The following is a 25,946-nucleotide window of genomic DNA, read 5'->3' as shown; positions in this document are numbered from 1 at the left end:
TGCTACCATTGCGACAACTGTCTTCTTGTTTCTGGGTCTGATCCATACACCTGTGAGTCATCTCCAGTTATCACGGTGTTCAGAAACCCAGGATCAGTGTTGGTGGTGTCCAGAAGGCCCTGTGCACGGCCCTGGAGGTGTTTTTGTTCCAGTGACAACAACTCGGGCACAAATTTCGTAGCCACTCAGTGCGTGTCCAAATCATAACACAAAATTGCACATGCAGAATCTTTACTCACTCCAAACTCTCAAGCAATCTCCCGCACGGTCAAACGACAATCTGCCAACACCAAATTTTGCACCCTCTAAACGACAGCTGCACTCTGAGCAGTTTGGGGCCTGCCAGAACGCTGGTCACCCTCCGCCATTTTTTATTCGGTCGAACCACTCGCATCTTCTCCAAACACCTGCTGAATCTTACGAATTGTTTCACTTTGAGAGTCACCAAGCTTTTGACAAAGTTTGATGCAGTATCTTTGGTCAACACGTTCAGTCATCCTGAGAGAATCAGTAATCCGACGAACACATTGTGTAGCACCTCACTCAGCAACAGACGGTCAGTGACTGACGTGCTGGAAGGCGGGGACAAAATTCACACTTGCTTGTAAAGGGATCTTCCTTTACTGTGTAAAATGGCGCTGCACTATCGTCTCTATTTTGTGCAGGAAAATCAAAGGTCGGATACTTTTCAGAGAGACCTCGTACAGTTTGCACAAGTACCACAAAGATATGAGAAATTTGGGCTCATACAGAGGCATGTCAACAGTTCTTTTTCCCGCACTCTATTTGCAAGTGGAACAGGAGAGGAAATGACTAGTAGTAGTAGTAGTACAAGGTACCCTCCGCCATGCACTGTGTGGTGGCTTGTGGAGTATGTACGTAGATGTAGATGCAGAAGGCTGCCACTTGCCTTCCCTATGACTGAGCATATGTAACTGCTCCATTTCATATTCATACACCCATTACAGCTAGGTATTTGTTTGAGCTCACAAATTCTAACTTTGAATCACTGATACTGTACTCATAGGATGCTAAGTTATAACATTCTCTGAAGTGCAAAGCTTTACATTTCTGTATATGTGTGCATCTGTTGTCAGACAGTACTTCATTATAGATAACTGCACCACCCGAAAAGTCTGGAGTTATTTTTGATGCTGTCTGTCGGGTCATTAACACACTGCACGAACGGCAAGGATCCCGACGCACTTCCCTGGGGCACAACAGAACTGTCAATAGCGCTACATCTGAGATAACGAGCCGAGTCCACCCAGTCAAGAAATCCTCAACCCAGTCACAAACACTGTTTGCTAACTCGAATAATTGTATTTTTATAAATAAAGATTTTTGTGCCACTGAATCAAATGCTTTTTCAAAATCAAAAAATATTGCAGCTACCTCTACACCTAAATCTACATCTACATCTACATATGTACTCCGCAAGCCACAAAATGATGCAAGGTGGAGGGTATACTGTATCACTATTGGTCATTTCCTTTTGTGTTCTACCTGCAGACACAATGAGGGAAAAACGACTGTCTGCATGCCTTCGTATGAGACCTAATGTCTGTAATCTTATCTTCATAGTCCTTAATCAAAATGTATGTTGGCGGCAGTGAAATCGATCTGCATTTAGCTTCAAGTGCCATTTCCCTATATTTTCTCAATAGTGTTTCTTGAAACGGGGGTCACCTTCTCTCCAGGAGTTCCCATCTGAATTCCCAAAGCGCCTACATAGCACTTGCATGCTGTTTGAAACTACCAGTAACAAATCTAACAGTCCGCCTCTTAATTGCTCTGATGTCTTCCTTCACTCCGACCTGCTACGGATCCCAAAAACTTGAGCAGTAATCAACAATAGATTACAGTAGCGTCTATATGCAGTCTCCTTGGCAGATGAACCACACCTTCCTAAAATTCTCCCAATAATCTGATGTCAAACCATTCGCCTTCCCTACCAAAGACCTTACATGTACACTCATTTCATATTGCGCCCAGATATTTAATCAATCTGATTGTATCAAGCAGCTCACCACTAATGCTGTATTTGAATGTAACAGGTTCGTTTTTCATACTCATCTGCATTAATTTACATTTTTCTACATCGAGAGCTAGCTGTCATTCATCAAACACACTTTAAATTTTTTCTAAGTCATCTTGTATCCTCCTACAATCACTACAATGACGACACTTTCCCTTACACCACAGCATCATCAGAAAACAGCCACCAATCTCTGCCCATCCTGTCTGCTAGATCATATATGTATACAGAAGATAGCAGCAGCCCTAACACACTACCCTGGGGCGCTCCTGACGATACCCTCATCTCTGATGAACACTTACTGGTTTGATTCATAACTTTCACGATGCCATGTGTGAAAACGGCAAATGGGATATCTTTTGATAGTCCAAGTCGCAGTTCAAACGAAATGGATTTTTACGAGGGTTGACTGAAAAGTAATGCCTCCACCCTCGTAACTCTTCGACAGTTGGCAGCACTGGTATGTGGCAGGTACTGGCTTGTTCCGTAGGCTCTTCTCTACAGCTCCAGTTGGCGGGAAGCCTTAGCATTGAACGCTTGTGTTGTTACAGTGTAAAGTATGGAACCGTGCGCAGACGGTCAGTCAGTGCGATTTAAGCAACGTGCAGTCATTGAATTCTTGACAGCAGAAGGTGTCAGCCCCAAAGGAGATTCATGACAAAGTGAAAGCAGTTTATGGTGATTAAGTTGATGTGAGCACTGTGTGTTGTTGGGTGAGTACATTTAAAGATGTGGAGGCGGGAACATCTGACCTGTGTGACAAAGAGTTGGACATCCTGTGACAGCAACCACCGAGTTTCACAAGGAAAATGTTGACAGATTGATTCAGGACAATCGTTGTATCACTCAGAGAGAAATTGCAAGCACAATCGGCATTTCACAAGAATGTGTGGGTCACATTATTGCTTTGCTTGGCTATCGGAAGATCTGTGCACGATGGGTACCCCAGATGCTGACTCCTGACTTGAAATTTGCCAGGAACTGCTCTCACGTTACGAGAATGAAGGTGACACATTTCTCCATTCAATTGTGACAGGAGACGGAATGTGAATTCACCAATATGACCTGGAGATGAAATGTCAGTCCATGGAATATTGACACAAAGAGTCATCCCAGAAAAAGAAATTCAAAATGCAGTCCTCAGCTGGAAAAATCATGGCCACAGTGTTCTGGGACGCATATGGTGCTATCCGTGTTGATTTCCCTGATTGTGGAACAACAATAAATTCATAATGTAGTGTGTGGACATACAAGGTGGGAAAGTGTGTCTCACGGGAGGCGTGCCAGAGATAAGTCCCTGCAGTCGCACTATCCTCTGTGCCCTCGGTGGCTCAGATGGATAGAGCATCTGCCATGTAAGCAGGAGATCCCGGGTTCGAGTCCCGGTCGGAGCACACATCTTCACCTGTCCCGTTGATATATATAAATGCCCGTCAACAGCTGAAGGTATTAATATAATTCTAACTTCATAAATTCAGAGCGTTACATCAAACTCTGAAACGATGGTTAACAAGGGTCCCAAAGGAAAAGGGAAATGTTTTCCTGCAGCATGACAATGCCAAACCACACATTTCACTTGCCACCACAGCAGAACTTCAGAGACTGAATGTCACCATCCTCCATACAGTCCAGATTTAGCACCGTCTGGCTTCCATCTGTTCCCAATAATATAAGACGATCTGCGAGGAAATCATTGTGCTGAGAGACTGTGGGTGCGGAAACAGAGTGCCGACTTCTTCTGTGATGGCTTCAGAAAACTTGGCAAAAATGTATCCAACTGGCTGGTGATTATGTGGAAAAATGAATACTGGTAATTAAAGATCACGTTCCAAGGATTATTTCTGCATTTGATTTACCAAAATATTCCCATCCAAACCCAATTAACGACGGTGGAGGCATTACTTTTCATTCAACCCTCATACTACACTCCTGGAAATTGAAATAAGAACACCGTGAATTCATTGTCCCAGGAAGGGGAAACTTTATTGACACATTCCTGGGGTCAGATACATCACATGATCACACTGACAGAACCACAGGCACATAGACACAGGCAACAGAGCATGCACAATGTCGGCACTAGTACAGTGTATATCCACCTTTCGCAGCAATGCAGGCTGCTATTCTCCCATGGAGACGATCGTAGAGATGCTGGATGTAGTCCTGTGGAACGGCTTGCCATGCCATTTCCACCTGGCGCCTCAGTTGGACCAGCGTTCGTGCTGGACGTCCAGACCGCGTGAGACGACGCTTCATCCAGTCCCAAACATGCTCAATGGGGGACAGATCCGGAGATCTTGCTGGCCAGGGTAGTTGACTTACACCTTCTAGAGCACGTTGGGTGGCACGGGATACATGCGGACGTGCATTGTCCTGTTGGAACAGCAAGTTCCCTTGCCGGTCTAGGAATGGTAGAACGATGGGTTCGATGACGGTTTGGATGTACCGTGCACTATTCAGTGTCCCCTCGACGATCACCAGTGGTGTACGGCCAGTGTAGGAGATCGCTCCCCACACCATGATGCCGGGTGTTGGCCCTGTGTGCCTCGGTCGTATGCAGTCCTGATTGTGGCGCTCACCTGCACGGCGCCAAACACGCATACGACCATCATTGGCACCAAGGCAGAAGCGACTCTCATCGCTGAAGACGACACGTCTCCATTCGTCCCTCCATTCACGCCTGTCGCGACACCACTGGAGGCGGGCTGCACGATGTTGGGGCGTGAGCGGAAGACGGCCTAACGGTGTGCGGGACCGTAGCCCAGCTTCATGGAGACGGTTGCAAATGGTCCTCGCCGATACCCCAGGAGCAACAGTGTCCCTAATTTGCTGGGAAGTGGCGGTGCGGTCCCCTACGGCACTGCGTAGGATCCTACGGTCTTGGCGTGCATCCGTGCGTCGCTGCGGTCCGGTCCCAGGTCGACGGGCACGTGCACCTTCCGCCAACCACTGGCGACAACATCGATGTACTGTGGAGACCTCACGCCCCACGTGTTGAGCAATTCGGCGGTACGTCCACCCGGCCTCCCGCATGCCCACTACACGCCCTCGCTCAAAGTCCGTCAACTGCACATACAGTTCACGTCCACGCTGTCGCGGCATGCTACCAGTGTTAAAGACTGCGATGGAGCTCCGTATGCCACGGCAAACTGGCTGGAACTGACGGCGGCGGTGCACAAATGCTGCGCAGCTAGCGCCATTTGACGGCCAACACCGCAGTTCCTGGTGTGTCCGCTGTGCCGTGCGTGTGATCATTGCTTGTACAGCCCTCTCGCAGTGTCCGGAGCAAGTATGGTGGGTCTGACACACCGGTGTCAATGTGTTCTTTTTTCCATTTCCAGGAGTGTATGAGCAACAATAATCGCCAACGAGCAAATGTATCAGGAAGTGAGCATAAGAATTTTAAGATTCTCAGAAAGGTTTCAGGAAGATGTACGATTACCTACTTTACAATAAATTTGAACTGCTCAGTTCTGCTGAGTAAGCCCTTTACTTACTTAAGGTTCGCAGTCCAAACGTGGCCCTGGCACACACAGGTCAGGTCACAGCTGAACAGGTTAGCAAGTGGGTCACAGCTGAAAGTTTAATTATTACCTTCACAAAGACACACATTATAATTAATTAAGCACAGCACACAAAATTCCTTGCGGTTCACAGATGGATTATAAGTTAAAAGGGACTCAACACATGGCTAAACCAGTCAAGAAGCTCTTTTCACTCTGCTGCGCACTTAGAAGCATCTCCCACTGCATTGATATAAAGACAAGAGCAATGGCTTATTTTGTAAGATTTCTGTCCCTGCTGCCTTATGAGATCATCATATGTGGCAGTGCACCTGAAGTAAATAATGTAAAACTCGGCAGAACCAACCAGTAAGAATACTATTTAAAGCAGACAACTGTACATCTTATCCACCTTTTTGAGGGTCTTGGAATTCTTACACTCATTTTCTGATAAATTTACTTCTTAAACTTTTTTGTTGTTGATAACGAAAATCAGTTTCAACTGAACTGTGATGCACACAGTCAGAATACAAGCCAAAAAAATCATTTTCATGCAGACTTTGCTTTGTTGTGCAAGGTTCAGAATGCAGTTATGTACTCTGGTAGTAAGATACTCAGCAAGCTCCCATCTAACATACAGCCAAAAATTGGGGATCACTACCAGTTCAAAAAATAGTTAAACACACATTTCATTAGTCACTTTTTATACAAATTATCTGATACTCTATATTTAGGGATTTAAATTTCCGTTATAAACATGGGAGATAGCAGCATTTGCTATACGGCTGAAAAACAAGTAATTATATATTTTAAATAGGGGTCAGTACTTACAGACATAAAAATATTTTCTTTGAAACATACCACTGTAATCAAGTAAACAGGAAGCTACAAGTGACAGTTCAACATCATCTTTTCTTAAAATAAAGCTTTGTTACCCATTTACCCTAATGAATTGAGTTGGTAAAGGAAAGAAGGAAGATTAGGGTTTAACATCTGTTGACATTGAGATCATTAGAGACAGAGTTGGTAGAAAGATGGATAGCACCAAGCAGTGGAGTGGTAGTCTATTGTTAATTTGTATCACTACAAAATGATGAGTCATTGTTCAACAGTGTTACCAAAAACTTTTTAAATCTCAAAAAGTTCTTAATTGATTTACTACAGACTTTTAAACAATACTCTTGTTTCAATGTTCACTTTGTACAAAAGTTCTTGTAGAATGTAAATACTTTAGGATTAAAGGAGGCCACCCATTGAAAGGCAGAAGCACTGAGCTGTTAAAAGACTCTCACAAAACATGGAAAACTTGCCAGCTTTTGGAGTTATCCTTCCATGAGCTAGAGTACACAAACAAACACAACCCCCCCCTCCCCAACACACACACACACACACACACACACACACACACACACACAACCTGGGGCACAGGTGTGTGTGTGTGTGTGTGTGTGTGTGTGTGTGTGTTGGGGGGAGGGGGCAGAGTGCACATGTGTACTCGAGCTCATCCAAGAATAACTACAAACGCTAGGAAGTTTTCCTTCTTTTGTGTGTGAATATGAATGTCAAAAGCATTCAGATGGCCAAAGCCTACATATTTTTTTCAAATAACAATGTACAGGTTTTCAGTCAAAGCTGACTGGGAGAAAAAAAAATCTGCTCTCCTGTGCTCTAAAAATATCTGGTTTCATTTCTTTGTAGCAACGACAGATGAGATAAACGAAAATCCAGAGACAGCACTTTGAGCGATCCAGCAGGAGGCATACTGAGGCTGCTTCCGGAAATGGAGATGGCATTGGCAGCAGTGCATCAATTGTGGAGGAGAGTATTTTGAAGGAAACAGTGCATAATAAGTAACAGGTAAGTGTAGAAAAATTTTGTGGACAAAGATTTGACTACACTTTAAACTATTAGACTTATTGTTTCTACCACATATGATGCGTGGTTATAAAATAATGGGCCTGATGCTGTCACAGAGTAAGTACACATGCACCAAAGCTGAATGACCAATAGCTGTGAAACGCGAAGCTCACTTGAATGCGGCATTTATGGTGTCTGTAGACAAAGGAGTGTGGCAGTGGCCTTCATTCGTGTAAGAGCTGTTATTTTGTTTTGTAGGAAAAATGAAGATGACTCGTGCCCATGACACCCTACGACATTAAAAAGTGATGAATATATCGTATCAAAAAGGTAGGTAATCTGATTCCATCTGAGCATCAGTTGACTATCAGACTGATTACTGAAAATGTAGGAAATGACACAGAAAGCCTTAGCAAAATTTTACATAACCAATTTAAAACAATAAAAGTGTGTGTGTGGAGCTTGTGTCAAAAATTCTTACGACTGAACAACGAGAAGCTCGAGAAAATATTTGTCCTGACACTTTGAATAGCTCTGAAAATGACCCTAATTTCTTTGAAGTAGTGATAACGTGGCAAATCTCGGTTTTTCACTTATGCCAACACTACTCAATTCTGTGAGAAAATAAGAGAAACCAACCCGTTAAGAGCTTTCGCGCAGAGTACAGTACTCCAGGATTAGGCAAAGCACCTTATTTGCCTGATCTGGTACCATGAGTCTTTTGTCCATTCCTCAAGGCCAAATCTGCATTAAAAGGACCAAGGGATCAAGATTTCAGTCTGTTTAAGCTGCAGAAGAGGGGAGAGGGGGAAGAAGGGCCTCACAAATCATCAAAGAGCTCACAGAGGAGGTCCCAGTGCTCTTTCCATCAACAGAAAATTTGCATGGAGCATTGTAGGGATAGAGGACAGGAGAACATTGAGGGTGACAATAAGTAAATATGTATCTTTATGAAATAAAATGTTTAACAGGAAAAGTCCTGTTATTTTAGAGCCACACCTGGCAGCATTGTCTTCCTCCTTGTATGACAACTGTTGAAACAACACCTTTAAATATGCTTTGTTATCAATCCTTTTAAAGATTCTGGAACATTCTTAATTTTCCACCAATGCTGTGTTGGAGTGTAATGCGGTTGGCATCTTTGCACTCGCCTGTGTTTGATGTGTAACTGCCATAAATTTCATTGTTTTTGTGTGATGTGCTTATATGTGGATGTGTGTGTGTTATTGTTCAGAGCTGTATTGAGTAGAGCATTGTGTCACAAATTTCGAAATGTCAGTTAAAGGAGCAACACATCTGCATTAAATTTTGCACGAAATTCAGGAAAAGCTTTACAGAGACGGCCTAAATTATGCACGAAGTCTACAGTAATGAATGTTTGAGTCATACTCACTGTTACAAATAGTTCAAACAGTTTAAAAATGGCCGGACAGAAGTTAAAGATGACCCTCGTTCAGGACGCCTTCGACATCTACTGATGACGCTCGAGTCAGGAAGGTCAACAAAATTGTGAGTGCCAACTGAAGACAGGCTGTCCGAGAGATTGCAGAAGAATGTAACATTTAAGTTGGTTCGTGACACAAAATCCTGACACAGCATCTTCGATTACACTGTGTTGCTGCCAAATTTGTCTCACAGCTCACGAGTCGAGACCAGAAACACCTTCGCCTCGCAATCTGTGCAGAGCTTTTGGATTACGCAAATGAGAATGACATGTTCGTTAAGAGAATCATTACTGGTGACGAGACGTGGGTCTACGGTTATGATGCTGAGAACAAGGTTCGATCTTCACGGTTCTCCGAGACAAAAAAAATCTCGTCAGATCAGGTCAATTTTCAAAGCCGTGCTGATAGTTTTCTTTGAATATAAAGGATTTGTCCATCACATATTTGTGCCACAAGAACAAACTGTCGATCTATGGTACTATTGGGGCGTGTTGGGATGCCTGTGAGAAACTGTGAGAAGGAAACGGCCTGAAATGTGGTACGAAAATTCACAGCTCTCGCATCACGATAATGCAACCACAAATTCATCCCTGTTGGTGCACGAATACTGCACAAAAAATGAAATCACTCTGCTGCGTCATCCTCCGTACTCTGCAGACCTCACCCCTGTGGACTTTTTTTTAATTTCCAAAGTTGAAAACCCCATTGAAAGGACAGAGATTTGAAACAATAGCCGAGATCACAGAAAATTTGCAGATGGCACTCTGCACAATTCAGCAAGAGGAGTACCGAGACTGCTTCTGGAAGTGGAAATGGCATTGGGAGGAGTGTGTTTTGAAGGAGACCATGCACAATAAGTAAAATGTAAGCCCAGAAAAATTTTGTGGACAAAAATCTGGAATTTTTTGAGCAGACCTCCTATACAGGGTCTTACAAAAAGGTACGGCCAAAATTTCAGGAAACATTTCTCACACACAAAGAAAGAAAATATGTTATGTGGACATGTGTCCGGAAACGCTTACTTTCCGTGTTAGAGCTCATTTTATTACTTCTCTTCAAATCACATTAATCATGGAATGGAAACACACAGCAACACAACGTACCAGTGTGGCTTCATACACATTGTTACAGGAAATATTCAAAATGTCCTCCGTTAGCGAGGATACATGCATCCACCCTCCGTCGCATGGAATCCTTGATGCGCTGGTGCAGCCCTGGAGGATGGCGTATTGTATCACAGCCATCCATAATACGAGCACGAAGAGTCTCTACATTTGGTACCGGGGTTGCGTAGACAAGAGCTTTCAAATGCGCCCATAAATGAAAGTCAAGAGGGTTGAGGTCAGGAGAGCGTGGAGGCCACGGAATTGGCCCGCCTCTACCAATCCATGGAGGAGATGGGCAGGAGGGAGGAGGGGAAGAAAAGGAGCAGAAGCTCTGGTGGTGTCAAGGACGGGGAATGGAATTGGCTGTGAACTTTCAAAGGAAATGGCCCGGATATTTGCCAGGAGTGATTTAAAAAACCTAAATTTGGATTGCCGGACACAGGTTTGAACCTTCACCCTACTGAATGTGGTGTCACCGCCAGACACCACACTTGCTAGGTGGTAGCCTTTAAATCTGCCGCGGTCCGGTAGTATACGTCAGACCCGTGTGTCGCCACTGTCAGTGATCGCAGACCGAGCGCCGCCACACGGCAGGTCTAGAGAGACTCCCTAGCACTCACCCCAGTTGTACAGTCGACTTTGCTAACGATGGTTCACTGACTACATACGCTCTTATTTGCCGAGAAGACAGTTTAGCATAGCCTTCAGCTACGTCATTTGCTACGACCTAGCAAGGCGCCATATTCTTCAAGAATGTATTCTGAACAGATAATTTGTGAATCATGTACCGTCAAGAGCGACGTTCATCATTAATGGATTAAAGTTAAGTATCAAACTAATTACGTCCGCTTTCTGAATTCTCATTCCTTGTCATGTTCCAGACCTCACGTTAGTATAGTTCTTCCCTCCTCATGCCAGCCTGCGTGAGCTAAAACGCGTGCATTTCGGCCTCCATTCGTAACACAACACTGAATGTGAGTCCAGTGTACTGACCACTATACCACCTTGTTTGATGGGAAGGGGATTAGGATGTAAATCCAATTCCTATACATATTTGGGAATTGTGAAATACTGCTGGGTTTCTGAGCACAATATACAGATTAAGTTTCTATGATTTGTTTGCCTTTTTTTTTTTTTTTTTTTTTTTAATGTACTCTGTGACTCTTTCCACATGCTTTTTTTTATTTATTTATTTCTGTAGGACCAAATCAAGAAGCAAATATCCAAGGACATGGAATGTGACAGTACGTGAAATTATGACATAAAAATGAACAGATAAAAATAAAATGTTTATGAACCAAAAAAAAAAAATCAAGCCATAAGTTCAAGTAGACGCAATCAACAATATAACATAAGAATCAGCTCAATTTTTCAAGGAACTCCTCAACAGAATAAAAGGAGTGATCCATGAGGAAACTCTTCGGTTCCGATTTGAAAGCACATGGATTACTGCTAAGATTTTAGAATTCTTGTGGTAGCTTATTGAAAATGGATGCAGCAGTATACTGCACACCTTTATGCATAAGAGTTAAGGAAGTCCAATCCAAATGCAGGTTGGATTTCTGTCGAGTAGTAACCGAGTGAAATCTGCTTATTCTTGGGAATAAGCTGATATTGTTAACAAGAAATGTCAATAAGGAATACATTTACTGAGAGGGCAACATCAAAATACCCAGACTCGTGAACAGGGGTCAACAAGAGGTTCGTGAACTTACACCACTTACTGCCTGAACCGCCCTTTTCTGAGCCAAAAATATCGTTTTAGAATGGGAAGATTTACCCAAAATATAATACAACATAAGTGAATGAAAATAAACAAAGTAGACTGATTTTCATGTCGAATGATCACTTACTTCGGATACTGTTCGAATAGTAAAAATGGAAGCATTAAGTCTTTGAACAAGAGCCTGAACATGAGCTTTCCAAGACAATTTACTATCTATCTGAACACCTAGCAATTGGAACTGTTCAGTATCAGTAATCACATGCCCATTCTGTGAAAGTAAAACATCAACTTTTATTGAATTTTGTGTCAGAAACTGTAAAAACTGAGTCTTACTGTAATTTAGTGGTAGTTTATTTTGTACAAGCCATGGACTTATGTCACGAATTGCAGTATTTGAAACAGAGCCAATGTTGCACAGAACATCGTTTACTACGAACCTAGTCTCAGCAGCAAACAGAAAAATTTCAGAATTACCCCTAATACTAGAGGGCATATCATTTACGAGGGCATTTCGAAACGTAAAGACACAATGGCTCACAGTCCTTAAATAGAACATTTATTTAGAAAATGTCAGTTACATCTTATTAACTGGATTATTTGTTATTTTTCGACATAATCACCCTCGTCATCCAAACATTTGTTAAGTCGGTGCACAAGCTTTTGTATCCAACAGTCATAGAAGGTTGCTGCCTGTTGTCGGAACCACATTTCAACTTCATCTTTGATCTCTTCATCGTCGTGAAATGCTTTTACACCAAGATGTGACTTCAGGTAATCGAAGACATGGAAGTCGGTGGGCGCAAGGTCCGGGCTGTATGGCGGATGGTCCAATATGTCCCGTTTGAATTGTTCGAGTAGTGCTTTGGTTACGAGCGCTGTGTGAGACCGAGCATTGTCACGAAGCAATCGGACTCCACTTGTCAGCATTCCCCTGCATCTGTTTTGAATTGCCCTTCGAAGACGTTTCAAAGTCTGGCAATATGCAACAGCATTAATTGTTATTCCAGGAGGCATAAATTCCAACAGAAGAATGCCTTGTCTGTACCAAAAAACAGAAGCCATGATTTTCTTCGCTAAAGTTGACGTTCTGCATTTCTCGACTTTTGTTGAATTCAAATGGTGCCATTGCATTGATTGTTGCTTGGATTCAGGTGTACGGTGATAAACCCACGTCTCGTCACCTGTCACAATGTGATCAAGGAACTCATCACCTGCTTCAGCAGAGCGTTTGAGGAAGTCGAGTGCAAAGCCCATCCTTTTCTTTTTGTGTTCTTCCGTTAACAGAAGGCTAGAAGAAGGGACCGGTTGGAAGGACATGTTCTAAGGCATCAAGGGATCACCAATTTAGCATTGGAGGGTGGCGTGGAGGCTAAAAATCATAGAGGGAGACCAAGAGATGAATACACTAAGCAGATTCAGAAGGATGTAGGCTGCAGTAAGTACTGGGAGATGAAGAAGCTTGCACAAGATAGAGTAGCATGGAGAGCTGCATCAAACCAGTCTCAGGACTGAAGACCACAACAACAACAACAACAACAACAACCGTTAACAATTTCGGAACCCAGCGTGTGCACAATTTACTGTGCTCTAACTTGACAGTCACAACTTCATAAAGAGTTGTCATTGACACGTCCGGTATGATCTGATGCAATTCTTTCAATGTGAGACGTCTATTTGCACGAATTGCTTCCTCCGTTCTCTGAAGAAGGGCATCAGAGATCACAGATGGGCGACCTGTTCTTTGTTCGTCATGAACACCGGTCCTACCTTCAGAGAAATGTCGACACCATTTCATTACATTTTGTCGATGCATAATGTTCCCATAAACAAAAACAATTTCTTTGTGAATATCCGCTGGTCACTGACCTTTTGCACGAAGAAAACTTATGACGGACAGCAATTCGCATTTGGTGGGATTCTGAATCGGCGCAGCCATTTTAAACATGACCTACTCCAACCGGAAGCAACGTTCAATGGCCGAACGACCGCGAGGAGAAAGCTAACGGTTCAAGGTTAACATCAGTGTTGCCAACTTGCTCGCCAAAACTCTTCTGTTCCTCTGGCGTACGGTGCATCTTTACTTTTCGAAATACCCTCGTATATAAATAGGGAACAAGAGTGGTCCCAATACTGATCTCTGGGGCACCCTTCTTTTGACTGTACCCAACTCATTTTTATTTTAATTCAAAACGGGATGAACAGGAAAGAAGGAATAAATGACAAATGAACAAATGAAATGCAAGAGCCAGGAGAGAGACTGTTTCTAGCAGAGCAGTGACTCACTCGTGCGGAAGTGGGAGTCGAGGCGGTCGGTGCCCGGCTGCGGGACGCGGGCGCAGTTGAAGAGACGGCGGAACTGCCGCATGCTGAACGTGGTGCGGCCGTCGGCGGACCGCGTCGGCAGCAGCTGCTCCTCCCGCAGCAGCTGCCACAGCCGCGTCATGTGGTACGCGTACAGCGACGCGTGCTGCGGACACAACCCAGTCACTTCCCTGTCACCTCTGTTATGTGCCCCAATTCTGGGCATCAATATGCTGTGTCTGCAATTCTGACTTAATAAAATGCACGCTGCAGAAACTGCTATTAGAATGCTTCAGTTGTAGGTGAAAATTACTGAACTATCAGTATAATAAGTCACAGTTGCAAAATACTAACGCGAATTCTTTACAGATGAATGGAAAAACTGGTAGAAGCTGACCTCAGGGAAGATCAGTTTGGATTCCGTAGAAATATTGGAACACGTGAGGCAATACTGACCTTACGACTTATCTTAGAAGCTAGATTAAGGAAAGGCAAACCTACATTTCTGGCATTTTCAGACTTAGAGAAAGCTTTTGACAATGTTGACTGGGATACTCTCTTTCAAATTCTGAAGGTGGCAGGGGTAAAACACAGGGGGCGAAAGGTTATTTACAATTTGTACAGAAACCAGGTGGCAGTTATGAGAGTCGAGGGACATGAAAGGGAAGCATTGGTCGGGAAGGGAGTGAGACAGGGTTGTAGCCTCTCCCCGATGTTATTCAATCTGTATATTGAGCAAGCAGTAAAGGAAACAAAAGAAAAATTCGGAGTAGGTATTAAAATCCATGGAGAAGAAATAAAAACTTTGAGGTTCGCCGATGACATTATAATTCCGTCAGAGACAGCAAAGGACCTGGAAGAGCAGTTGAACAGAATGGACAGTGTCTTGAAAGGAGGGTATAAGATGAACATCAACAAAAACAAAACAAGGATAATGGAACGTAGTCTAATTAAGTCGGGTGATGCTGAGGCAATTAGATTAGGAAATGAGACACTTAAAGTACTAAAGGAGTTTTGCTATTTGGGGAGCAAGATAACGGATGATGGTCCAAGTAGAGAGGATATAAAATGTAGACTGGCAATGGCAAGGAAAGCATTTCTGAAGAAGATATATTTGTTAACATCAAGTATAGTGTTAGGAAGTCGTTTCTGAAAGTATTTGTATGGAATGTAGCCATGTATGGAAGTGAAATGTGGACGATAAGTAGTTTAGACAAGAAGAGAACAGAAGCTTCAAAATGTAGTGCTATAGAAGAATGCTGAAGATTAGATGGGTAGAACACATAACTAATGAGGAGGTATTGAATAGAATTGGGGAGAAGAGGAGTTTGTGGCACAACTTGACAAGAAGAAGGGACCGGTTGGCACATGTTCTGAGGCATCAAGGGATCACAAATTTAGCATAGGAGGGGTAAAAATAGCAGAGGGAGACCAAGATATGAATACACTAAGTAGATTAAGAAGGATGTGCGTTGTAGTAGATATTGGGAGATGAGGAATCTTGCACAGGATAGGGTAGCATGGAGAGCTGCATCAAAACCAGTCTCAGGACTGAAGAACACAACAACAACAAGTTGTATGGGGGCCACTGGATATAGTATTTAAAGGATTAAATAAGGATATTACTTGTTTCCACTATTGTTTAATTTCAACACATAAAATGCAGTAAAGAAACTATTCCATATTCCTAGATGTCCGAAAAGCATTTGAAATGGTACCCCACTGCAGACTGTTAAAGAAGATATAAGTAAACAGAGTAGGTTCTGTGCTGGTGTAAGCTGTAGCCAGCACACTGGTGGCAAAGATGCAGTGCGGAGATTGATTGTAGGCACTGGATCGAGTGTGCCTATCGTGAGAGAGCCCAGACACACCGACATGCAATATACCGCCAATGCTCTCTCAACAGCAAGTATTTCTTTTTTTTCTGTGGTTATCAAGCAGACAATGAAGTTTGATCAGAAAAGCTTCAGTTGTAAGTAGAAACTACTGTGACATTTACATCCCTTAGCTCGATACAGCAGCCTGCAAATACACACTCTTCATTCAAATGGTTAAAATCATTTCTAATGTAATATTTTATATCAGAATGAGTAAGTGTGCAAGACCCTCAGTGATTTCTCTCGTCTACAAAATGTGTTGTGTACTTCCGAAAGTTCAGTTTCGTGAAGAATTTTAATATTATCAAATGGAAGCCAACGTTCATTGAGGCAAATAACTTTGATATTTTTGCTTTCAGAAAGAATAATTTGTAATTTGTCAGATTTATGACTTTTGTATGAAAAGTCACCACTCAGACAACTTACATTCAAGAGCATTATGTGGGGACATTTCTTCTTATTTATGGTGCCAAGTATACTCTTTCTTGGCTACCATTTTGGTCTTGCTTCCACTGACTGGAGGGCCTCACTAACTCACTCTTCAGTTTGGCTCGTGTCAGTCATTCACTCGCAGAGCGTGTCACAGGCTACGATAGTACATAGTGACCGGAACTGTGACAATAGCAAGATTACCAATATTGTCTGCAAGAGGACTATTACTGATGAGTTTGTGCCACGGACGTGGACTCTATTCAAATTAAGCAGCAGCTTCATGTAAACAAAGAACTGTAATAATCCACGTGTGCATTTGTATTTTAGTAAGAGGATACGAGCCACCCACAACAACATCCTCTTCCTTGCGGTACAAGATTCTACAGGTTCCCAGATATGTGAGTGGCTCCAAGACTTCTCGAGTAGTAGGACCCATTAGGTTGACCTCAAAGGCAAATGTTCATCGGGATGGAAATGATCGTGTGGCACTGTTGGCCAGGAGACCCCATTCGGGGGAGTTCGGCCACCGTATTGCAAGTCCTTTTTAGCTGACTCCACTTCGGCGGCTTGCAAGTCAATGGTGATGAAAATGACTAAGGACACACAACACCCAGTCCCCTGTCGGGAATCGAACCCGGGCCCCCTGCGTGGTAGGCAGTAATGCTACGGAGGCGGACTTCATCGGGACAACGGTATTGTCAGCAAGGTGTGATAGGACTGCTATTATTTTATGTATACATAAGTGATCTGGCAGACAGGGCGGGCAGCAATCTGTGCTTGTTTGCTGATGATTCTGTGGAGTAAAGCCGTCGGCACACGGACCGTGCTGTCGAACGTTAACGCTGAGCGTGCCAAGTTCAACGTGCTGCTGAACGCTCAGGAACGGTGCGACTTGTGCATACGGTTCGTGGGCCCCAACGTGGTATTCGCGATCGCAACGCACTCCAGCAGCAGTTTGAGGGATGTTTCTAGTTTGTAAATCACACAGTTTACTGAACGGGCGCGCGTAAAATTCCCACGTTAGCTCTATTAAAACGCACATTTCCTCCATCGTCCGCGAAAAGGAAGGTACCGTGTCCAATCAATAAGGACACAGGCTTATAAAAGTTCCATTACAAACAGTGCGGTACAAATTTGGAACACTTCTCCGCATAAGATAAACATTATTTCATCATTCCCACATTTTAGTAAAACTCCAAGGTCAGTCTTACTTGAGCACTGTTCCTACCCAGTAGCAGAATCTTTGCAACATGTGAATTACGAAGCGTAAAAGAAAAAGGAGCAAAATAACTTTATACAAGTAGCGCAAGCTGTCCTGCAGATCAAGCCAATCGAACAAAGTCACCCCTCAAAACAAGGTGAACTTATATTTACATAACATCAAATATTATAGCATATACTTATATTAAACTAATAATAAAGTATCAGAACCTAATAAAAACACGAATATTAGGAAAAAATAAATTGGAAGTGTTGACACGCAAACCACTGCCTCAACAAAAACTCATTACCGAAGAGAGACGCTACTCATTACGCTAAACCAACAACTCGATCCTTGTACTTAATCATATTATGCTAGCACTTACTGACAACGTTAATCGTAGATAATTATGTTACTTATTGAAATTTAATTATAACGAACTGTACCAAGAACAATGCATGTTTGGTGGATCTTCAGTGTGTCGCTGCCTTCAAATAGCCTCCTCTCATAATACGCAAGTTATAGTAATTCTTTTGACACAAATATGATGTTTCTCATTATGTTATTGGAACGAATCACACAGTTAACAACGGGTTTTCCAGTGATTCTCAATTTGCTGGTGCTCGGAAATGGCATATATACATATAAGCTTGAAATGAATGCCAATATGGCGCCTCACAACTCTGTACTGAAGGGAGGCGGCGTGCTTGTGACGTAGGTGGCGTGGTGCCATCTCATTGGTCAACGCTCAGACGCACGCTCAGAATATCTGACATGCCAGATACTGCTCTGCACGTTCGGAAATACTCCCGAGCGTGCTATTCCATGCTATGACGTCAGAAACTCGGCACGCTCAACGCTCAACGTTCGGATGCACGGTCCGTGTGCCGACGGCTTAAGGGAAGATGTAAAAGTTGAGTGCTTGTAGGAAGATACAAGATGACTTAGACCAAATTCCTAGTTGGTTTGATGAATTGCAGCTAGCTCTAAATGCATGTAATGAAGTTAGTTAAAATGTGAAGCAATATTTGGAGCCAGAAGCAGCTTTGTGTTACATTCCACTGCCCAGTTCAATGCTATGATACCATGGCATCAGTGAGTCAGTGGAGTGCCGAGTTGTAACACGGAGGAAAATGCTGGGTCACTGGCCAGCTGCTGCATGCCAGGGTGTCAACATCGAGTGCAGTGACAGTGAGTTCACATCTGATTATACTGAGATGCAGAACCAATGGTCAGAAATGCATATGTATTGTGTTATGGACATACACAGTGCACACTGCAAACCGTATTTACTCGAATCTAAGCCGCACTCGAATCTAAGCCGCACCTGAAAAATGAGACTCGATATAAAGGAAAAAAAAATTCCCGAATCTAAGCCGCACCAGAAATTTGAGACTCGAAATTCAAGGGGAGAGTAAAGTTTTAGGCCGCACCTCCAAATCTAAACAAAGTTGATCCATTGTAATATGAGACACAATTTAAGCTGAATGAATGACGATACGGCTACAGTAGTTTGGTTCGAGTCGTAAGCTTAGCAGTTAAGCTTTACCAGGTAGCCACTGCTATGTGTCAGGTGCTCCGTCCGTATTTATACGGGTACCCTTCCTTTTACACGTGCTTCGTCTGGTTTGAATCGATTGCTTATTTTGCTTTGATCTGATAAGTGCTGTTTTCTTTGTTATAGGTGTTTGCGTCACTCTAAGCTGAAAATGCATTACTGTACTGTGTCACGCATTGTTTGTCGCCTTCTGATAGTGCGTGTTTACGGCCTGTCGCTGCTCACGGCATGGCTTGCTTTTGTGCTCGTTACCGCCGCTCACAATTCAAAAAAAAAGAGAGAGTAATCATCTCATTAGCGAAACAATGGCAAGACACTGCTGCTTTCTTTGATAATGATCAACAAGAACCAAATAATAGACTGCGTATGATAGAACATGTTCTGAACGAGAGTTAGGCGAAAATGTTTCTCCGTTTGAAAACCTTTGCGGCCGCTTCTTTAGTACATCAAATTCTGCACAGAAATTAGAGTCATCTTAGAATTAAAAATCTAGTCAGTTGCCTTGCTTCATTTCTGACTGTATCACTATTAGGCATAAGAATAATACGAATATAAACATGACATGATATGTATATTCTTCCGCGTTTGCTGTTGTCTCACTCTAGTTTCATAGTTTATTGGCAGGCAGGATTTAAATGAGATAGCAGCAAACACAAAATAATACATGACAAAATGTTGATATTCGTATTATTCTTATGGTGAAGAGAATACTGCATGTGATTCACATTTCATCAGGTTCCTATTAGCAACCATCTCTTCGCACAGGTAGGAAAAAATTCAGAAAGTAGAGTTGGCCATATTGACAAACATCCCAAACAGTCTTGCATGTCGGATTTTCGTAGTACATTGATATTCTGCTACATTCGAAGATGAACAATAAGGAATTTGTATTTACTTCGTTGGATAATGTATGAAAAAGCAGTGGTCGAAACTCGGGGCGAAGAAAAAAAAGCTCGTCTTCCACCTTTTTTTTTTTTAATGACGCGGAAGTTTTGGCGCCAGTATTTATCTTTGTTACTACAAAGCATGCCTGTGTAGCGCTACATATATTCGACGGCAGAAGTTAGTTGTGGCGGCACCTACCAACATTTTTCAGAACTTCCACTTTCTTTGCACTCGATTCTAAGCTGCAGGCGGCTTTTTAGATTACAAAAACCGGAAAAAAAGTGCGGCTTAAATTCGAGTAAATACGGTAACAACAATGTAGCTCACAGCAATTGTTCAACGTGATGACCATCGGCATAAACGCAGGCATGGAAACGGCAAATGAAGATCTGCCAAACACACTCTAAGACTGTTGGTGCCTCTCGCACCAGGAGACAGGCAGCTCGGATCCTTGCAAGCAGGCTTTCCTCCATTTCTACACGAGTCTCTTACACCGACATCTCGAAGTAACCCCAGACGTGTGAGATCCAGCAATTGTGCTGGCTGTGGGACAGGACCTCCCTTCCAATCCGAAGAAAGAAAGGGAAGGAAGGAAGATTGAGTTTAACATCTTGTCGATACCTAGGTCATTACAGACGGAGCGTAAGCTCCGATTGCGTTGAGGAGGAGGACAGAAAATGGCTGTGCCCTTTCGAAGGGACCGTCCCGGCATTTGTCTGGAGCCATTTAGGGAAATCGGGGAAAACCCTTCCAATCCGGTTATGAGCGTACGTGTTGATCAGATGCTCACTGACATTAACATTGAAGGGGACTGGTGCATCGTAGTGTTGAAACCACATTCTGTTGTGAACAACAGGTATAGCCTCCAAGAACTGTGGCAGCACATCTCACACCTCACACGAACACAGACCAGTCAAACAGGGAGGCTGCATATAAGATCCTATTGGGCGATCTTATACAATGCTCACCCAGTCTTCATTTAAATAAGTGGGGATCCAAAATTCTTGGTAAAAAATTCACTGATACGTGTCAAATTCTGAAAAATAAGGGAAACTTATTAGAAATAATGGGCAGGAAAAAAAGGGTTTGGTAACAAAAATAGCAAGACCAAAATGGTAGCCAAGAAAGAGTATGCTTGGGATCATAAATAAGAAAAAATGTCCCCACATAATGCTCGTGAATGTAAATTGACTGAGTGCTGACTTTTCATACAAAAGTCATAAATCTGACAAATTACAAATTATTCATTCTGAAAGCAAAAATATCAAAGTTATTTGCCTCAAGGAACATTGGCTTACCGTATTTACTTGAATCTAAGCCGCACTTTTTTTATGGTTTTTGTAATCCAAAAAACCACCTCTGGCTTAGAATCGAGTGCAAAGTATGCGGAAGTTCTGAAAAATGTTGGTACGTGCCACCACAACTAACTTCTGCTGTCGAATATATGTAGCACTACACATGCATGCTTTGCAGGCACAAAGATAAATACTGGCGCCAAAACCTCTGCATCAGTAAATAAATTAAAAGAAAAGGTAGAAGAATTTTAACATTATGCTATGTATTCTTTTGTGTTTGCTGCTATCTCATTTAAATCCTGTATGCCTAATAAACTACAAAACTAGAGTGAGACAACAGCAAACGCGGAAGAATATACATATCATGTCATGTTTATATTCATATTATTCTTACGCTGAATAGTGATACTAAGCTCGGCAACTGACTAGATTTTTAAATCTAAGATGACTAATTTCTGTGCAGAATGTAATGTACAAAAGAGGTGTCTTCAAAGATTTTCAGATGGAGAAAAATTTTCACTAACCTCTTGTTCAGAATATCTTCTATCATATGTAGTCTATTATTTGGTTCTTGTTGATCATTATCAAAGAAAGCAGCAGTGTAAGTAACAACAAATAGCAGTCTCTTGCCAGTGTTTCGCATATCAGACAATTACTCTCTTTTTTTTTATTGTAAGTGGCGATAGGGCGCACAAAAGCAAGCCATGCCGCGAGCGGTGGCAGGTCGTAAACACTCATATCAGAATGCGACAAACAATGCATGACACAGTACAGTAATGCATTTTCAGCTTAGAGTGATGTAAACACCTATAGCAAAGAGAACGGCACTTATCAGATCAAAGCAAAATAAGCAATCAATTCAAACCAGACGAAGTACGTGAAAAAGGAAGGGTACCCGCATAAATACGGACGGAGCGCCTGACGCATAGCAATGGCTACCTGGTAAAGCTTAACTGCTGAGCTTACGACTCGAACCAAACTACTGTAGCTGTATCTTTATCCACTCAACCTAAATTGTGTCTCATGTTAGAATGGACCAACTTTGTTTCGTTTGGAGCTGCGGCCTAAAACTTCTCTCTCCCCTTGAATTTCGAGTCTCAAGTTTCAGGTGCGGCTTAGATTTGGGAAAATTCTTTTTCCTTTATTTTGAGTCTGTTTTTTCAAGTGCAGCTTAGATATGAGTGCAGCTTAGATTCGAGTAAATTCAATACATTTGATAATATTAAAATTCTTCATGACAATGAAATTTTTGAAGTACCCAACAGATTTTGTAGACGAGAGAAATCACTTGGAGGGTCTTGTACACTTACTCATTCTGAAATAAAGTATTACGTTAGAAATGATTTTAACCATTTGAATGAAGAGTGTGTATTTGCAGGCTGCTGTATGGAGCTAAGGGACCTAAATGTCATAGTAGTTTCTACATACAACTGAAGCTTTTCTGGTGAAATTTCATTGTCTGCTTGATAACCTCAGCAAAGAAAAAAGGAAAAAGAGTTTAATAGCTGCTGACTTCAATATTAATAACACAGTTGAAAGCAATGGTGCGTCCAAATTCACTGACTTGATAAAAGACCTCAAAGCACATTTCATGCAACACGATGACCTGAAATATAATAAGAACAGATGTTTTGCACCTGTTACCATAATATTTTCATAAATGATGTATTTCAAGATGTTTATAAATTTTGCATTTATTTAGGATTCTCTCACCATTCTGCACTATTCATTTAGCTACCAAAAATTAACAAAGAAATTTCATGCAACAAAAGCCATATAAAAAGGAACTTCAATTTTTTAAAAAAATCTTCTGTACTTAGTAGTACATTAAGAGAGGTTGAATGGTGATACAACAGTTGTATTTCACTCTGACAAATTTCAAGTAGCTTTCTTGAAATGTTTAATGAAACTTTTTGACTTAGAACAACATGCAACAAAATGACTAACAAACATCAACAGATAACTCAGAGTATAAAAATTTCTAGTGTTGCAAAGAAGTGACTCCACAATGACCTGAAATATAATAAGAACAGGCATTCTACTAGGTATATTAGAAGTTGCAAAGGAAGCAAAACAAATAGCAAACAATATGTTCACACTACAACATAAAAAGTCAGACAAATGCAGTGTGGTCCGTTCTCAAATCAGATTTAGGTATTTGAGTTAGTATTAATAAAACATCTGGGATTAAAATAGATGGTAGCCTTATTGTGAACCCACTTCAAATATCAGAGTGTTTAAATGAATTCTTCATAAATGTGGCAAAGTCAGATGCTGACAGAGTATCAGAGTAAAGTGAATGCCTTTGGACTCCACCAAGGGGCTGAGTATCTCATGGATTTTAAAAAAGTCACAATAATGGATGTGAAAAATGTTATATCATCACTAAAAAATAAAAATTTTGCTGGATAGGATGGAATACCCACTAAAGTGATTAAAACAAAGTGTGACATAATGGCACCTCCCCTAACTAAAATAATCAACTGATCTTTTGAACAGGGATGCTTTCCGGATGTTTCGAAGTATGTTGAATTTAGGTCAAGGGAAGACAACAGAAACTACTTCCCTATTTGGGTTAGATAGAGCAGCAATCACTCGTAGAATTACGTTGCTTTAATATGACATTTATAGTCACAACGCAGATCAGATTCCGACCTGTGTCAGGTCATTATCAATGCAGTGTGGAATTGTAGTTGTTCTGCACTTATTAGACAACTACGCTCAATCCCATAGTTATCCAATTTTCTCTGCTCTGAACTGGCTTACGTCATACTTGTACAACAGAAAACAAAAAGGGTAACTATTACTTCAAAAGCAGTGAATTATTGTTCTGAATGGAGTACAGTATTACAAGGGGTGCCTCAAGGCTCCATCTTGAGGCCAATACTGTTCCTATTCTACATAAATTACTCAACCATAAATATAAATTCCCCACCAGCTCTGTTTGCAGATGATACTTCAGTTGTAAATGAAAATCACAATGCAGAAAAAGTTCTGAACTCTACTGTAAACATACCAGATACCCTAGAAAACTAGTTCCAGTTCAATAGGTTTGAAACTGAACATTGCAAAAAGCCGTATAGTACATCTCAAAACCAAACATTTGAAATGAGTGGAACTTAAAGTACAACATAACGATCAACTTATGGACGAAGTTAACAGGGTAAATTTACTAGGTCTAAATGTGTACAAAAACTTGAGCTGTAATACAAACTACACAGTTCTGCATTTGAAAAGCAAATACTAGCAAATTCTACTGACTTGAGTACATAAACAATAGCAAATAGTTATTTTGAATCTGTCATTAGGTATGATATAGTTTTATGAGGATGTTCAAATAGTATATCTTGGATACTGAAACTGCAGAAGAAAATTGTATACATTTATGAAATTATACACTTCCTACACAGAAGACAAAAATCATTTGAGGAGAATCATTTTAACCACACACATATAATATAAGAAATAAAAATAATTGTATACTATCCGCATACCAACTGAAATTAAAAGCATGGACTGCACAGTATTACTGTGCCCATTAACTTGTTATATACTGTCATCTCAATAAGGGGATGACAAATAACAAGTTAATAGACACAAACATATTCAGTATAAAGTTAGACACTCTAAAAACAAGGTTACAGCAGATTCTGTGGGAGAAATGCTATTATTTAGTACAAGAATTCATACAGAATAAAATGCTCATTTGACCAATGGATAAATTCAGTGTTAGATTTTTTTTATTATATGTATATATAACTGTATTACTAATATAATAGAGGGAAACATTCCACGTGGGAAAAATTATATATAAAAACAAAGATGAGGTGACTTACCGAACGAAAGCGCTGGCAGGTCGATAGACACACAAACAAACACAAACATACACACAAAATTCAAGCTTTCGCAACAAACTGTTGCCTCATCAGGAAAGAGGGAAGGAGAGGGGAAGAAGAAAGGAAGTGAGTTTTAAGGGAGAGGGTAAGAAGTCATTCCAATCCCGGGAGCGGAAAGACTTACCTTTGGGGGAAAAAAGGACAGGTATACACTCGCACACACACACATATCCATCCACACATACAGACACAAGCACGGCGACAGGCCGTAAACACTCATTATCAGAATGCGACAAACAATGCATGACACAGTACAGTAATGCATTTTCAGCTTAGAGTGACATAAACACCTATAGCAAAGAGAACGGCACTTATCAGATCAAAGTAAAATAAGCAATCGAATCAAACCAGATGAAGCACCTGAAAAAGGAAGGGTACCCTTATAAGAGCGCCTGACACATAGCGATGGCTACCTGGTAAAGCTTAACAGTTAAGATTATGACTCGAACCAAACTACCGTAGCTGTATCCATTCGACCTAAATTGTGTCTGATGTTACGATGGACCAACTTTGTTTCGATTTGGAGGTGTGGCCTAAAACTTTTCTCTCCCCTTGAATTTCGAGTCTCAAATTTCAGATGCGGCTTAGATTGGGGAAATTTGTTTTTCCTTGATTTCGAGTCTCATTTTTCAGGTGCGGCTTAGATTCAAGTGTGGCTTAGATTCGAGTAAATACGGTACACAACATTTTTTGCAAGTGAAGTTACTAGCACAGAAGTAACAAATTTGAATGTCGTGCATGATGTGGCAGTTCTTCATGCATCTCAGTATTTTATGATGTCGTATCTCCTGATCTGTGATGAGTAAATGGTTCTTACGCCACAGTG

The 25,946-nt window shown here is 41.6% G+C and overlaps 1 protein-coding gene and 1 non-coding gene across 4 annotated transcripts in view; one reads left to right on the top strand and one right to left on the bottom strand.

Annotated features, from left to right (window-relative positions):
* Nucleotides 1–25,946, bottom strand: part of LOC124720113 (peroxisomal carnitine O-octanoyltransferase) — a 245,074-nt gene that overhangs the window by 150,670 nt on the left and 68,458 nt on the right. For all 3 annotated transcript variants that reach the window (XM_047245407.1, XM_047245409.1, XM_047245408.1), the window contains exon 5: nt 13,959–14,142. In XM_047245407.1, coding sequence (XP_047101363.1) covers nt 13,959–14,142 — 184 coding nt within the window. The remainder of the gene's footprint in view (nt 1–13,958; nt 14,143–25,946) is intronic.
* Nucleotides 3,358–3,432, top strand: Trnat-ugu. Its single transcript has one exon. It is a non-coding gene; the product is annotated as a tRNA-Thr (tRNA).

This window comes from Schistocerca piceifrons, chromosome 11, assembly GCF_021461385.2.
Source record: "Schistocerca piceifrons isolate TAMUIC-IGC-003096 chromosome 11, iqSchPice1.1, whole genome shotgun sequence".
NCBI classification, from domain to species: domain Eukaryota; kingdom Metazoa; phylum Arthropoda; class Insecta; order Orthoptera; family Acrididae; genus Schistocerca; species Schistocerca piceifrons.
Note: the sequence above shows the minus strand (reverse complement) of the source record. Positions and strands in the feature narration are given on the sequence as shown.